Genomic DNA, 15,671 nt, shown 5'->3' on the forward strand with positions numbered 1-15,671 from the left:
TTCAGGAATACTGACTTCCACTCACCCTGTGAGTAGTGATCTGGCTATGCTGCTGCTGCTGCTGCTAAGCCGCTTCAGTCATGTCCGACTCTGTGTGACCCCATAGACGGCAGCCCACCAGGCTCCCCCGTCCCTGGGATTCTCCAGGCGAGAACACTGGAGTGGGTTGCCATTTCCTTCTCCAATGCATGAAAGTGAAAAGTGAAAGTGAAGTTGCTCAGTCGTGTCCAACTCTTCGCGACCCCACGGACTGCAGCCCACCAGGCTCGTCCGTCCATGGGATTTTCCAGGCAAGAGTACTGGAGTGGGTTGCCATTGCCTTCTCTGGATCTGGCTATAGTCACTGCTAAATGACCAATCTACCATGGCAGAAACCAATACTAAGCTTCCAAGACAGTATCATTCCCTGGGAGCATCAGCCAGACACCTGGTGGCAAATTGGTGATATAGGACCATTTGAAATGGAAAGGACAGTGACATGTTTATCACTGAATGGACATTTATTCTGAATATGGATTTGCCTTCTCCGTCCACAAAGCTTCTACCAAAACCACCATTCATGAACTTACAGATTCTCATGTTCATTGTCATGGTATTCCAAATAGCATTGTTTCTAACCAAAAAAATCATTAATTATGTGGGATAATGGTGTCACGCTTATGCACTTCACTGGGCTGACTAGTGCTGGACCTGGCAGACTAGTGAAATGAAACTTTTCTTTAAATTAAATTTTCTATTTTGAGACCATTGTAAATTCACATGCAATTGCAAGAAATAATACATGGAGAGCTCCTGCAATGCTTATCAGTTCTCCCAATGGTAACATCTTGTAAACCACAGGATAATATTACAACCAGGAAAGTGACATTGACGTAATCCATCAGTAGTACTCAGATTTCACCAGTTTCAGATGTAATCATTTGTGTGTATATTTAGTTCTATACACTTTTATCATATGTGAAGGTTCATGTATACACCACCACAGTCAAGTCACAGGACGTTCCATCACAACCATCCCTTGTGCTGTCCTTCCACTCCTTATCTCCCTTCTGCCCTATCCTAACTCTTAGCAACCATGTACCTGCTCCCCATCTCAGTAATTACACTATTTCAATAATGTCATATAAACAGAATCACAAAGTATGTAACTCTTTGGGATTGGCTTTTTTCACAAAGCATAACTCACTTGAGAGCCATTCAAGTTGCTGTATGTATCAATCACTGGTTCCTCTTTACTGCTGAGTCGTATTCCACAAGATAGATATACCACAGTATGTTCAACCAGTGACCAGTTGAAGGATATCTGGGCTGTTTCCAGTTTCTGGCTATAATAAATAAATAAAGCTCCTATGGCCACTTCTGTGTAAGTTTTTATATGAACATAAGTTTTCATTTCTCTGGGATAAACATCCTCTGCTCCAGTGTGCACTTATCTCCTTTGGGAGGATCTGACCACCTCAACCTGAGTAGTTGGCCAGAAGCCAGAGGACTTGAGTCACTGACTCCTGGACTGGGAGTCTATCATTTCATGTTTGCCAGGTGACAACAGCAGAGTGCCCCAAATTTTACAAAGAGAGGGAAAAGACAAATGGGATCATCACTGTTAATTTTATTCCTAAATCCCTACAAACCAGGCTCCACTCAAATGCTATTGCTTTCTTTATTTCCTGTTATTTAATGCCAACAGATAAAAACAAATTTAAGCATCATAATCACATTAGAAAAATTAATCAAAAGAGAAAATCTTAATAAAACCTTTAAAAGTAAAAACAAAATAAAGGAAAATCCAAACATATTAAAAGAAGAAAGTGAGATGTCCAAGTAAAAATAAGAGTTAGGAAAGAGACATAGTAAGTGAAAGCTAATGCTGAAACTCCAATACTTTGGTCACCTCATGCGAAGAGTTGACACATTGGAAAAGACCCTGATGGTGGGATGGATTGGGGGCAGGAGGAAAAGGGGATGACAGAGGATGAGATGGCTGGATGGCATCACCGACTCCATGGATATGAGTTTGAGTAAACTCCGGGAACTGGCGATGGACAGGGAGGCCTGGCATGCTGCGATTCATGGGGTCGCAAAGAGTCGGACACGAATGAGCGACTGAACTGAACTGAACTGAACGCTGACTTGGGGCTTCCCTTGTAGCTCAGTTGGTAAAAAATCTGCCTGCAGTATAGGAGACCCGGGTTTGATCCCTGGGTTAGGAAGGTCCCCTGGAGAAGGAAATGGCTAGCCCACTCCAGTATCCTTGCCTGGAAAATCTCATGGACACAGGAGCCTGGTGGGCTGCAGTCCATGGGGTAGCAGAGTCGGGCACGACTGAGCGACTAACACTTACTTACTTACACTTAATGCTGACTTGGGAAATCACAGGAGTCTGATTGTATATGATCAGAGCAGATGACCACCCAAGAAACAGAATACATACAGAATATATTCATCTTTTCTTTTAGGAAATGTATAGTACTATTTATATCAATATGTATATTACAGATGTTGATAAAAACCTACTTTCCTTAGAGATTTATATCTACCTCAATACACTCTTTCATTGTTTTTATATTAATTGGTCATTTCCTCTGAACCTGCTTTGAAAATGTTAGACTCTACCGTGAAACCAAATATTTCAGAAGGATTTTATTACTAACTTAGAGATAATTCTCCTAGAATTCTATAATGTAAAAATCAGGGAATACTATGAAAACCAGAAATGTTTTGCATCATTCCTTTACATATTAGTTTTTAAAACATTGGTGTAATTTTTTAAGTCGTCAATATAAAACTAGTGAGAAAACAAAGGGGTAAATAAGGCGGTATGATATTGCCAGTATATGAATTTAGAAGACTTATATTAAAAATTAGACAACTGAAACCAATCCTTCAAATAAGCTATTTTTGGATTTTTCAGGATTCTGAAAAGAAAAAATATTTGATTTAAATATTTGGTTGGAATATTCCAACATTTTGAAATAAAAAATACCAATAAGAAATATTCATGAAAACAGTTAAAAATATTCACACAAAATCTACTACATTGCTAAAAGGAAACTATAAAGTGTATTATAACATTAGTATTCTACACAAATCAGCTAAAATAGTTACTCACCATCCTAAAACAATAAAATGTTCTGTGTGGCCTTAAAAACTCTTGCAAACGATTTCTCAATGTGCTGTAAAGTAACATGCCACCCTCTACTGTTAAGAAACAGTAACATTCATAAAGCAGAAAACCAGTTATTTGCTCAACTGTTGCCACCTGGTGGCTATAAAATGGGTTTTTCACTACACCACAGCTCCCAATCGGCTTAACAGGTTCAACAAATCTCTGTTCTCTAAAGGGCATGGCAACCCACTCCAGTATTCTTGCCTGGAGAGTCCCATGGACAGAGGAGCCTGGCGGGCTACAGTCCATGGGGTCACAAGAGTTGGACACGACTTGGCAACTAAACTACTACTAAGTGCCATAAGAGGGTTAAAGGTTTTAAAATATTTTTAAAAGGAAAAAGGCATTTGACTTTAAAAATATAATATTTAGCAAATATTTACCAGGTCCTCTATACGTAAGCGTGTGTTATGTTGGTTACAAAAATGAAAAGGACTTGGTCCCCATCCCACAAAAAATAAACAAAACACTTTACAGAGACACATGAATAAGTCAATCTTAAAATAATGAACCAAGGAAAAGAGAAATGAATAAGTGAGCATGGACAAATAAATGGACTTTCAGGTCACTGAAACTTGAGATCCCTTGAGATGGCTGAAATTTTAAGATAGGGAATTCACATGAATTGCCCTTGATTAAATTCCTGCCTGCAGGGGAAAAGAAAGTTCCTTTTAAGGATAACTTGCTTGGTTCTTACTGAATATTTCCTATTTCTGAGGTGCACATATAGATACATGTGTCTACATTTTAAAGATAAGAATTTAACCAATGGGTACAAGGTTAACTTTCATTCATTCACTCATATATATATGTGTGTGTGTATGTGTTCACTTTCATATATACATACATAGGCTTCCCTGATGGCTCAGTGAGTAAAGAATCCGGCTGCAATACAGGAGACACAGGAGATGCAGGCTCGATTCCTGGGTTGGGAAGATCCCTTGGGGGACAGCATGGTAACCCATTCCAGTATTCTTGCCTGGAGAATCCATGGACCTAGGAGCCTGGCGGACTACAGTCCAATGGGTCGCAAAGAGTCGGACATGACTGAGCGACTAAGCGCGCACACACACACACATTTTAATCAAAGCCCCTGGACTTTCAATACAAGTTTCATCTGGTTGGTGAGATGATAAAGGCCTAAAACAAGAGATGATTTTTACTATGGAGTTTGTAGGTAGGGAAGCTAATTTTAGGGGGAAGAGCAAAGGTAAAGATATCATGCTGTGTTTAGGGAACAGCAAACCGTCTACGCTCCAAAAGCTTTCTTTAAAGCAGAAACCATGTTACAAATTAAATCTTATATAGAACCCAATATATATAACAATAAGCATAGTATTTTGTTGGTATAAGTGCATTTTATCAGTTCAAATTCACAGAATTTACTTAATATTAAGTCAAAAACTGTGAACATGCAATTATTTTGATAAAAATTATAAACTAGTATCAGAAGTGAGGGATAAACAACCCAGTTCTCAATTTCTGTATTTTGTTTTGACTGCCCAATACCAAGAAAACCCACTTATAATACCCCCCATGTATAAGTGGGTGGGGAAACAGGCACTGTCATGCACTATAAGTGGGAGTGTGGTACAGTCTGTATCTATCAAAACTCAAACTGTGTGTGCACACTGTTAGTATATATCCCATATATATGGATAAGGGCGTGTTCAGTCATGTCTGACTCTTTGCAACCCCATGGACTGTAGCCCATCAGGTTCCTCTGTTCATGCAATTTTCTAGGAAAGAATACTGAAGCAAGTTGCCATTTTCTACTCTAGGGGATCTTCCCGACCCAGGGATTGAACTGGCATCTCCAGCATCTTCCGCACTGGCAGGTGAATTCTTTACCACTGAGCCACCTGGTGGCTAAGTCATGTCCAATTCTTTTGCAATCCCAAGGACTGTAGCCCCATCAGACTCCTCTGACGGCGGGATTTCCCAGGCAGGACTAATGGAGTGGGTTGCCATTTCCTTCTACAGGGGATCTTTCCCACCCAGGAATTGAACCCCCGTCTCCTGTATTGGCAGGTAGATTCTTTACCACTGAGTCACTGGGGAAAGCCCTATATATCCCATAAATATGCAGAAAAATGTAAATGCTCACTGTAGTACTGTCTGTATTAAGGGGAGGGGGGAAGAAAGCCTAGAAGCTCACTAATGAAGGTCTGGTTAGATAAATAATGCTACATCCAAACCATGGAATGCCAAACAAGTATTTTTTCAGTGAGGTATACAGATAGCCCCCTGTATTTGCAGATGTGGAAGCTGCAGAAGGCTAACTGTACCATTTATATAAGGGACTTGAATATCCAGGATCTGGGTATCACAGAGGATCCTGGAACCAGTCCCTTGTTGGATACCTAGGGAGAAGAGTAAGCACACTACACTACACATATATAATGATAAGGAAAAATATTCTAAGTTATACTTAAGTGAGAAGAGCAATTTTCAGCAGCAGCAATGAAAATATACTGAGTGCTCATTACCAGGTCCCTGTACTAAGTGTTTAAATAATGAATTCATTCAGTTCCATAATAATCCCATGATAGAGTTTCCTGTTATTAAAAAAAAAAAAACGAAAAGAAGATACATGGATATTACTTAACTTTTCAAGGAAACACAGGCAGTAAATGATAGAAGAATCATAATTCAAAGCAAGACTGTCTGAATCCAGAGCTTTCATTCTTAAACACTAATGATGTAGTTCAAAAACCTGTATGTTTTTAAGTATATCTGTATATATAAATAACTTATACTCATATATGCACACATAAAATCTCTAGTAGTATACATTTATAAAAATACACCTCCCAGCTTTGAGAAAATGAGGGAAAGGAGGCTTTTATATGCACATAGTAACCTTCAACACTATTTATATTCTCCTTTCACATCACTTTTATACTTTACAATTTTTTTCAAAATTCCTGATCACACAATAAAGACAAACTTTATTCATCTTGTAATGTCAGGATACTCTGCAATTGAATGGTTCCAGAAACTTCGAAGAGCGAAATGAAAGATTTTTCACAAAATTGAATCTTTACACCAATACCTATCAATTACTCATAGTCCTCATAATAAATATGGCAGAAAAACACTGAATACCTCCAATAAACACTAAAGTAAAACTAACGTGGTGTGTTCGGTTTTCTTATTACTCTGACAATTGTTCTTGCTCTGTTATTATTCTGGACTAGCACGTTTTATTTACGTGCTCAAGCCTGTGCTATCCTCACTTGTTCAACTGTTTGTGAGCTGCCACACAGAAATCTCAATTCAAAGACTGCCCAGGCTGTCTTGAAGTTCAAATGTGCACTGTGCGTTCTATTCCTTCATTCTCTCATCTGGCAAACACGGAGTGCCCACTAACAGTCAAGCACTGTGCTAGATGCCAGGCGGTTTCCTGTAACCCAGGACACTACCCGTCTGTGAACTGTTTGGGGCTGGTTCCCAAGGGGCTAAGTACAGAAACTGGGAGTTTATTTTTATACAGTTTAATACCGCCAACTTCATGTCTGCTAGCTCAAAAAAAATCTAATTTGTATTTCTGCCTATGTCTTCCATTTCACCTATCTAATAATTCTATCGTATTTTACAGAATTATTGCCTGGGGCAGACTTCTTTTTTTTTTAAAGGTCATTTACAGAAAAAGTGAAGCACTGATAGGTTAAATTACTTGCTCAACTTCATAATGACACTAACTCTGTCATTTACCTATCCACTGAATTAAGAAATATTTCTTAAGAGCCTGGAACACCAGACACTGAGCTCCAAGCTGCAGCTACAGTGCACAAGAGAAGCCGAGAGCCCAGCCTCTTCCAGCGTTGAGTCCCACTCGGAGTCCCAGGAGTCGCCCTAGACGTGCCGCCGGCAGCTCTCGCTGCTGGTTTCCCTTCTAGGACTCAATTCAGAAGACGCGTTCAAAGGAGTGTGGACAACGCAGGCCCAACATGTAGATACCATACAGAAGTACAACAAACCGACGAAACACACGGCCGCACATTTTTCCAAGCGACCTGCCCAGACTCTACTTCCTACGCTGGACCCCGGCCCCGGCCCCGGCCCCGCCTCTCGGTCTCACCCAACTTAGCCCGGCCCAACAACGACGCCAAGCTCCGCCCTGCCCCCGGTTCCACCCATAATGGCGGGCTCCACCTTGACTCCGCCCCCAACCCCGGCCCAGCCCGCCAACGAGTGCCTGGCTTAGCTCTCGCGACTCACCCTCGTCCGGCCGAGCTCCGCCTTCCGCTGCAGCTCCGAGAGCCGCTCCAAAGCGTTCGCGAAGCCGCCTGAGCGCGGCCTCGGCTCCGTAGAATCAGAACTCTCGCTTCCGGAACCACTCTCAGTGCCTGCTCCTCGACAGGATCGAGAGAAGAGAAACACTCGCAGAAAATGACTCTCGGCAGTCACGGCACGGGTCCGACACAGCGCCGCCATGACGGATCCACGACCTCTGACCTTTGGCTTCTCCGCAAGCGCGCGGGTCGCGGGGCGGAGCAACAAGGGGCCGCCCATTGCAGAGCCCTGTGGGCAGTGGGCGTGGTCTGGTCGGCGTTGGGGCCAAGTGTGGGTCGAGAGAGATTCGGGTTGGTGGACAAAATCATTGATGGCTAGAAGTCCCCTGTTAGCAGCGGCCAGCTAAGTTTTGCCTGGAAAGCGTTCTGACTCGCAGCAATTTTGCCCTCCCAGGTACCCGTTGGGCCTTGTGCTGCTGTAAATTCTGATAATGCGACACTTGCTGCCCCCGCCTTCCGCGTCCTGCCCCAGAATGTCCGAAGGTTCTTACCCCACCGCTCTTCAGGACTTTGCTCAAACGCGAGGTTCTCCTTGGCTATCTTACGTAGAATTGGAACTCCAAATAACTGTCGGACCCCCGCCACTTAACACTTCTTAATATGCCATGTAATTTACTTACAGTAGTTGTGCTTAGCGTGTGCTCTGAATTTATGAACTCTATGAGGGAAGGAATTGTGCTGTTAAATCCCTGACAGCGAGCACATGGTAGGGCTTAAACATTTGGGTTCCAAGTGTGTCCTTCTTTGCCTATTCTGTGGTCAGCCAAGCCACGTTACAAAAATATTAATTTGAGACGTTTTGGGTTACCTCTGGCTGCAATCCCTTCTCTTAGGGAATAAGTTCCTAATGCCTAAATATGCACCACCCAGAGGATCCACGCTCACTTAAGATTTTCTCCCTTCCGGCGCCATGTTAATTGCCAGAATTTGCCCACTTTCTTCAAAACTGAAGAAACAACACCATAGTTGTGTTAATGAATTAAGCTGTCCATCCTTCTACCCAGAATTTTTATAAAAATACACAATTATTTACTTGAGCAAGCACTGTTCCATCGCATTTGCAAGTACTTTGAGGGAAGGAATTTTTATGTATGACCCCAGACCCTATTTTAATAATGCTTTTGACTATGAGACTTTTGTTTTTGGCCAGGCCAGGCATCTTGTAGGGAGCTTAGTTCCCTGACCAGGGACTGAACCCTGAACTGGACAGTGAAAGCTCAGAATCCCAGCCAGTGGACCTGCCAGAGAATTCCCAATAATGCTTTTGACTCTGGATTTTATAACTCTGATATTCTCATCAATTGTGTAGACAGTGGAAAGAACACAAGAAGTGGACTAACCTTTGTTGTTCAGTCGCTTAGTCGAGTCTGACTCTATGACCCCATGGACTGCAGCACACCAGGCTGCCCTGTCCATCACCATCTCCCAGACCTTACTCAAACTCAAGAAGCTGAAGTTGAATGGTTCTATGAAAACCTACAAGACCTCCTAGAACTAACATCAAAAAAAGATGTCCTTTTCATCATAGGCAATGCCAAAGAATGCTCAAACTACCACACAATTGCACTCATCTCACATGCTAGTAAATTAATGCTCAAAATTCTCCAAGCCAGGCTTCAGCAATGCATGAACTGTGAATTCCAGATGTTCAAGCTGGTTTTAGAAAAGGCAGAGGAACCAGAGATCAAATTGCCAACATCTGCTGGATCATGGAGAAAACAAGAGTTCCAGAAAAACATCTATTTCTGCTTTATTGACTATGCCAAAGCCTTTTTGACTGTGTGGATCACAATAAAGTGTGGAAAATTCTGAAAGAGATGGGAATACCAGACCACCTGACCTGCCTCTTGAGGATTATGTATGCAGGTCAGGAAGCAAGTTAGAACTGGACATGAAACAACAGACTGGTTCCAAACACAAAAAGGAGTACATCAAGGCTGTATATTGTCACCCTGCTTATTTAACTTACATGCAGAGTACATCATGAGAAACGCTGGGCTGGATGAAGCACAAGCTGGAATCAAGATCGCCAGGAGAAATCAATAACCTCAGATATGCAGATGACACCAACCTTATGGCAGAAAGTGAAGAACTAAAGAGCCTCTTGATGAAAGTTTAAGAGGAGAGTGAAAAATTTGGCTTAAAGAAAACTGAGATCATGGCATCCGGTCCCATCACTTCATGGCAAATAGGTGGGAAACAGTGGCTGACTCTATTTTTGGGGCCTTTAAAATCACTGCAGATGGTAACTGCAGCCATGAAATAAACAGACGCTTACTACTTGGAAGAAAAGCTATGACCAACCTAGACAGCATGATAAAAAGCAGAGACATTACTTTGTCAACAAAGGTCCATCTAATCAAGGCTATGATTCTTCCAGTAATCATGTATGGATGTGAGAGTTGAACTATAAAGAAAGCTGAGCACCGAAGAATTGATGCTTTTGAACTGTGGTGTTGGAGAAGACTCTTGAGAGTGCCTTGGACTGCAAGGAGGTCCAACCAGTCCATCCTAAAGGAGATCAGCCCTTGAGTGTTCATTGGAAGGACTGATGTTGATGCTGAAACTCCAATACTTTGGCCACCTGATGTGAAGAACTGACCCATTTGAAAAGACCATGATGCTGGGAAAGATTGAAGGCAGGAGGAGAAGGGGGTGACAGAGGATGAGATGGTTGGATGGCATCACTGACTCAATGGATGTGAGTTTGGGTAAACTCTGGAAGCTGGTGATGGACAGGGAGGCCTGGTGTGCTGTGGTTCATGGGGTCGCAAAGAGTTGGGCACGACTGAGCAACTGAACTGAACTGAACTTTCATCATGGGGGACTGGAATGCAAAAGTAGGAAGTCAAGAGATACCTGGAGTAATAGGCAGGTTTGGCCTTGGAGTACCAAATGAATAGGGCAAAGGTTAATGAGTTTTGCCAAGAGAACATGCTGATCATAGCAAACACCCTTTTCAACAACACAAGAGATAACTGTACACATGGACATCACGAGATGGTCAATACCAAAATCAGATTGATTCTGTTTTTGTAGCTGAAAAAGCAGCTATGGTCAGCAAAAACAAGACTGGGAGCTGACTGTGGCTCATATCATGAACTCCTCATTGCCAAATTCACACTTATACTGAAGAAAGTAGGTAAAATCACTAGGCTATTCTGGTATGACCTGAATCAAATCTCTTATGATTATACAGTGGAAGCGACAAATAGATTCAAGGGATTCGATCTGATAAGAGTGCCTGAAGAACCATGGATGGAGGTTCAAGACATCATACAGGAGACGGGGATCAAGATCATCCCCAAGAAAAAGAAATGCAAAAAAGGCAAAATGGTTATCTGAGGAGGCCTTATGAATAGCTGAGAAAATACGAGAAGTGAAAGGCAAAGGAGAAAAGGAAAGATATACTCATCTGAACGCAGAGTTCCAACAAATAGCAAGGAGAGATAAGAAAGCCTTCCTCAGTGATCAGTGCAAAGAAATAGAGGAAAACAATTGAATGGGGGAAGACTAGAGACCTCCTCAAGAAAATTAGAGATACCAAGGAACTAACCTTAGAATAGTGCATAATTGTATGAATCACACATGACATTATTACTAGCCACCTGTATGGCAAGCCTTAAATTCAGTAGAGAGCATAAGATAAATTCTGCTCCAGGTGAGTTCTCTCCTTTGGTACATAAATTGTTTATTTTATGTACAGTATTTTAACAGTATTTTATGTGCAGTATTTTAACATCATGGCCCCTTCTGATCCTGCTCCGATTCCTTGAACCACACCTTCCTTCTTGATTTATTAAAAATACAAGCTGCTTTTTTCCCATGTAGCTTGCAAATTGTTAGTATGCTTTGTAAAAATAGTAATGGCAGATGGCAAGTGAATAAAATATAATTCAAGTCCTGGCTTTTTGTCTGCTGGCTGTAATCTATAAAGTGATGATAGCATGACAACCTTGAGTGAGGAATTAAAGGAAGTGGGTGTGAAATGCCCGTCACCTACTGAAAGCTCAAATGGTGGCTACTAGTGGCTAGATGGAAGTGATCACAAGGTGATTTAGAAGTTTATGCCTTTCAAACATACAAGAAAACCTGGAAAAGGGGGCTAGTGATAACACTGGCAAGAGAGATGAGTATAACTGTAAAGATAAGTCCTTTCAACCATAGAGGTGAATGCTATCATTAAGGAAATCGTGTAGATGACCAGAGATGGGCCATAACATTTAAGGATTTGGAAGAAGAGAATGCCAGAGAATAGTCAAACAGGAAAATGAGAAAAGAATTCCAGAAACCAAGGGGAAAACTTTCAAGCATGTTGGGATGGAAAGTGTTAACAGTGAAGGTGGCCAAGCAGCATTTAAGTATGAAGTCCTGGCAGGTGATAGGCATGTGAGTTCTTTTGGCTCCTTTTAATTTTGGTTCATTTTTATTTCAGAATCAGAACATGGTAACTGAAATCTATGGTTTGTAGGTTTACTTAAAAGTGATAATGCTTTCTTAGTAACTGAAAACCAAATGGTCTCTATAATTAATCCAATTACAATGGGACAATTCACTAATTAATGGCCCAGTATCTCTCCATTATGGGTAAAAATCTGTTTTGTCATCTGGGTCTTAATATAAAGAAACATGCAATTCTTACATAAGGCCTTATGCAGCATCTCTGGCACAAACTGAGCAAAAAGTCATTTACAAATGTCTTTGTGTAGTCAGCATGTAGCTTTTTTGTTTGATAAATTGATTCCATACAGCTACTCCTGGTTTTTCTATATCCAGGATATAACAGGTCTGGAGAGAAGTTGTATAATTAATGGATTTACCCCTTTCCTCAGCAAATAGGTAATACATACAAAAGAACTCATGCCCAAATTATAGAATTTTTATTGTTTTCAAATACTATACACACACACACAAAATAAACAGTAGTATTTCTTCATTAACAGATCCAGAAATAGTCCAAATTCAATGTGGTTTTTTTCCCCCCCTCTATTTCAGTAGTTTGAATTACTACTAAAATAATCCAATGGTTTCTACTCTTTTCCTTGGATTACTTTGGCTTCATAGGTGTAAGAATTCTTGCTTTTTTTCCCACAAGCTCCATAAATTAAGGACATTCCTTTGTAAGAAGGGGATAATTTTAGGAATTGTTTTCTTCTATCACACTTCTTGAATCCTTAAGTATCTGAGCTCTCACTCTTGTTGTGATGTTCTTCTAGTGTCAAACAAGAAACACAGTAGAATAACCAGGATCCCTCTCTGGTGTTCTTAGTAATTACTGTGTTCTAAATTGCTTAAGTATCTGTGAATTTGTAATATTGGATCTTCCACAGAGACTACTTGGAATAAGATTTCTAAGTTGATGTGTATTTTTCTACATTTATTCTCCCTCTACTTTTTTGTTGCTTCTTTAGAGGCAGAGTGCTTTGCCATAGATCAGATCATTTCTAAATTAAGTTACAGGTAGATGTCTATAAAAGTGTTTCTCCATTTTCTTCTTTTACGACCATCACCAGTACCCACATACACCCATCCCACCTTCCAACCCTATCTCTATCATTTCTCCCATAAAATAAAGAGATTTGAGGATATTTCATTTAACTAAAGAATGCGCCATCTTCTCCATTTTGCCTTATTAAAAAGACAGTAACAGGGCAGGACATCCAAGAATCAATGTGATGAAAGATGTGATAAAAGCAACAGAAAGACTAATTGGTTGAAAAAATAACTTACCAGCCTTATTGAGTAACCAAAGTATCTCTTTTAAAAGACAAATGTATACACATGGATTCCTCTGGGACAATGCTTCAACAACCTTTGCCTTAAAGCCTTTTCAAGTAAATAATTTATGGTAGTCTGATACCATGAAGCAATGATATAAAGCAGATGGTAAAAAATTGTCTTTTTTTTTTTTTTTTTAAAGCCTGGGTACCAGTTGATTATGTAATACAACAAGCTGTTTCCAGACCATTGGTCTCATAATAAATATTGAGACCTGTGCTACTGATACACAGAATTTATTAAGCTTTTCACATGTAATAGAGCATAGTTTCAATTGCATCTGAAGTGCTCACAAAAGCTCCAGCAATCAAGAAGGGCAGCATGGTACTTCATAACAATCAACACTTGTAGCTTTTCAGATTTGGTTTTCATAAGATAATTTATCCCTAAGTAAATCTAGTCATGCTTTTAAAAAATGTTTTAGGTCACTCCAAACTTGGCAATTAACATTTGGCATAAACAATAATAAAACAATCACAACTTGATAAATAACAAATACAACATTGTAGGCCATAACCATATACAGCATAAGGAAAAGATAGTGGTGATGAGTAAGTAACTGCTAGAGTTAATGCGAGTACCTTGGCCTCCATGCAGATACTTCCAGAGGCTTTAGTTCATTCAGCCCTGACACTTTTCAAAACAGGGGGCTATGCCTACAGTATCATTTTGTAATTTCTAACAAACTGAAAACAAGTAAGTAGAAAATGATGAGTTAATTTTTATTAATGCATGAAATCCTCAGGAGTTATCACCAACCCCTTAGTATAAAATTTTTTCAAGTTATATTAGTCATATAACTTGGTGTGCTTATTTTAAATGCTGCTAAGTGAATTAAATGAAGACAGTGTTTCCCCTAATGTGATTGATTTTAGCACTTTTCAGCTGCCTAGATCTAAAAAAAACTTTCAGGCTTTGGAACTGTATGTTTGAGGACAGTGTTCAAATTTCAACCTATTGTTAATACAATATGCTTGATTTAGAATGTTACCTTATAATTTCCTCCAAAACTAAAATTTTAATCTGGTGAAAAGTAAGTAGCTATAAGTGGCATAATAACCATGGCACTCAAATGGTTACTGTCACAGATGGTGATAAAGGGCTCCACTCTCAGGTCACCTAGGATTTGGAATTACTGTACGTAATGTCACTTACAAAACTATAAGAAACTGAATACAGAGCAGATTTCTTTAGTCTGGTGTCTTCAGGCACCCAAGATATCAGATACTTTATCCCCAAACGATATTCAAAAATATTTTGTGTAGCTGATAGTTCTTTCCTCGGAGGTAAAGAACATTTCGCCAAAACTTTTTTAATAACCAGGATGCAGATCATTTTAAAGAACAGTCTAATCTAGGAATCAAATATACAGATTCAAAGAGGAAAAACAGAAACCTGTATAGAAGACAAAGATCAAATTGGTAGCCCACACCCAGAGCAATTGTGTAAGTAATTATGATAACCCACAGCTTCTCAGATCATTCTAGTGAGGATCCCCAGGTACTAGATGTGTTTTCATCGTGATATTTCCTAAATAAAGGGCCTGAAATGCACATTAAAGGGTGTTTCCCAGGAATAGGAGTGAAGATGCTTTTACATTGTTCAACCCACAAGCTATTTGGTCAAAGGAATATGTAAAGCTCAACAAAAGCACATCTGGTGGAAGTTCATGGCAATGAACGTTGACAAGATGTGCTTGGATCTCGCTTGCAGCATCTGGCAGTGAGTAGCAGAACAAAGGTGGGAGGCTCACAGGCTCTCCTGTGTCTGCTCTGGAAGAGGCTCCGTGGTGGTAGCACTAGCGCTTGCAGTCGAATTCAAGACTTCTCCGAAATCACCACCAGCAGGCTTGTTTCCCCCGACTTTAGACTTTGAAAAGTTCAAAAAGGAAGAGACGTTATGACACACACACTTCGCTGACTCTGCATAAAGTAACTCAAATCTTACTTTGAAGGAAAAATAAACCAGGAGCCTGAGAGCTCAGTGATTATTATATTTGTACAGAATTTAGTACTGTTGTCATGTTCCATGCGGTTTCATAGAAAAACTTATGCAGTTTCCATGCTGGAAATATTCAAATTGGTAAATTCTACCCCTTTACTTTTTCCCCCTATCTGCTTATTGTTCTTTATGGGGAAATTTATCTTTATAAATATAAAGTTTATAGAATTTTATAAGACCTGTTATGCTAAAGAATCTACTGAACTCTCTTTAGATAATATTTTGTGAAATATTATTGAGTAAAACAAAGGAAAGAAATACATGTATGTTTCCCAGACACAAATAATGCTCTTAGCTCAGTCATGACTGGCCACAGACTCATTAACAGTGGGAATCTAGTTGAAATTTTCTCTCTCATTCTTTTTGGCCTCCCATCCAAAATCTTTGAATTGTCTGAAAAATTTGCATAACTTGTGTCTACTGTATGG

At 40.1% G+C, this 15,671-nt stretch overlaps 2 protein-coding genes across 5 annotated transcripts in view; both read right to left on the reverse strand.

Annotated features, from left to right (window-relative positions):
• LOC122450857 (28S ribosomal protein S28, mitochondrial) overlaps positions 1-7,634 on the reverse strand; it is a 90,998-nt gene extending 83,364 nt beyond the window's left edge. The window contains exon 1 of the mRNA XM_043483173.1: positions 7,391-7,634. Coding sequence (XP_043339108.1) covers positions 7,391-7,606 — 216 coding nt within the window. The 5' untranslated portion in view covers positions 7,607-7,634. The remainder of the gene's footprint in view (positions 1-7,390) is intronic.
• A 4,688-nt stretch (positions 7,635-12,322) lies between these two features.
• TPD52 (tumor protein D52) overlaps positions 12,323-15,671 on the reverse strand; it is a 117,863-nt gene continuing 114,514 nt past the window's right edge. For all 4 annotated transcript variants that reach the window (XM_043483172.1, XM_043483168.1, XM_043483169.1 and 1 more), the window contains one exon: positions 12,323-15,111. In XM_043483172.1, coding sequence (XP_043339107.1) covers positions 14,992-15,111 — 120 coding nt within the window. In that variant the 3' untranslated portion in view covers positions 12,323-14,991. The remainder of the gene's footprint in view (positions 15,112-15,671) is intronic.

Source organism: Cervus canadensis, chromosome 12 (assembly GCF_019320065.1).
Source record: "Cervus canadensis isolate Bull #8, Minnesota chromosome 12, ASM1932006v1, whole genome shotgun sequence".
Taxonomy (NCBI): domain Eukaryota; kingdom Metazoa; phylum Chordata; class Mammalia; order Artiodactyla; family Cervidae; genus Cervus; species Cervus canadensis.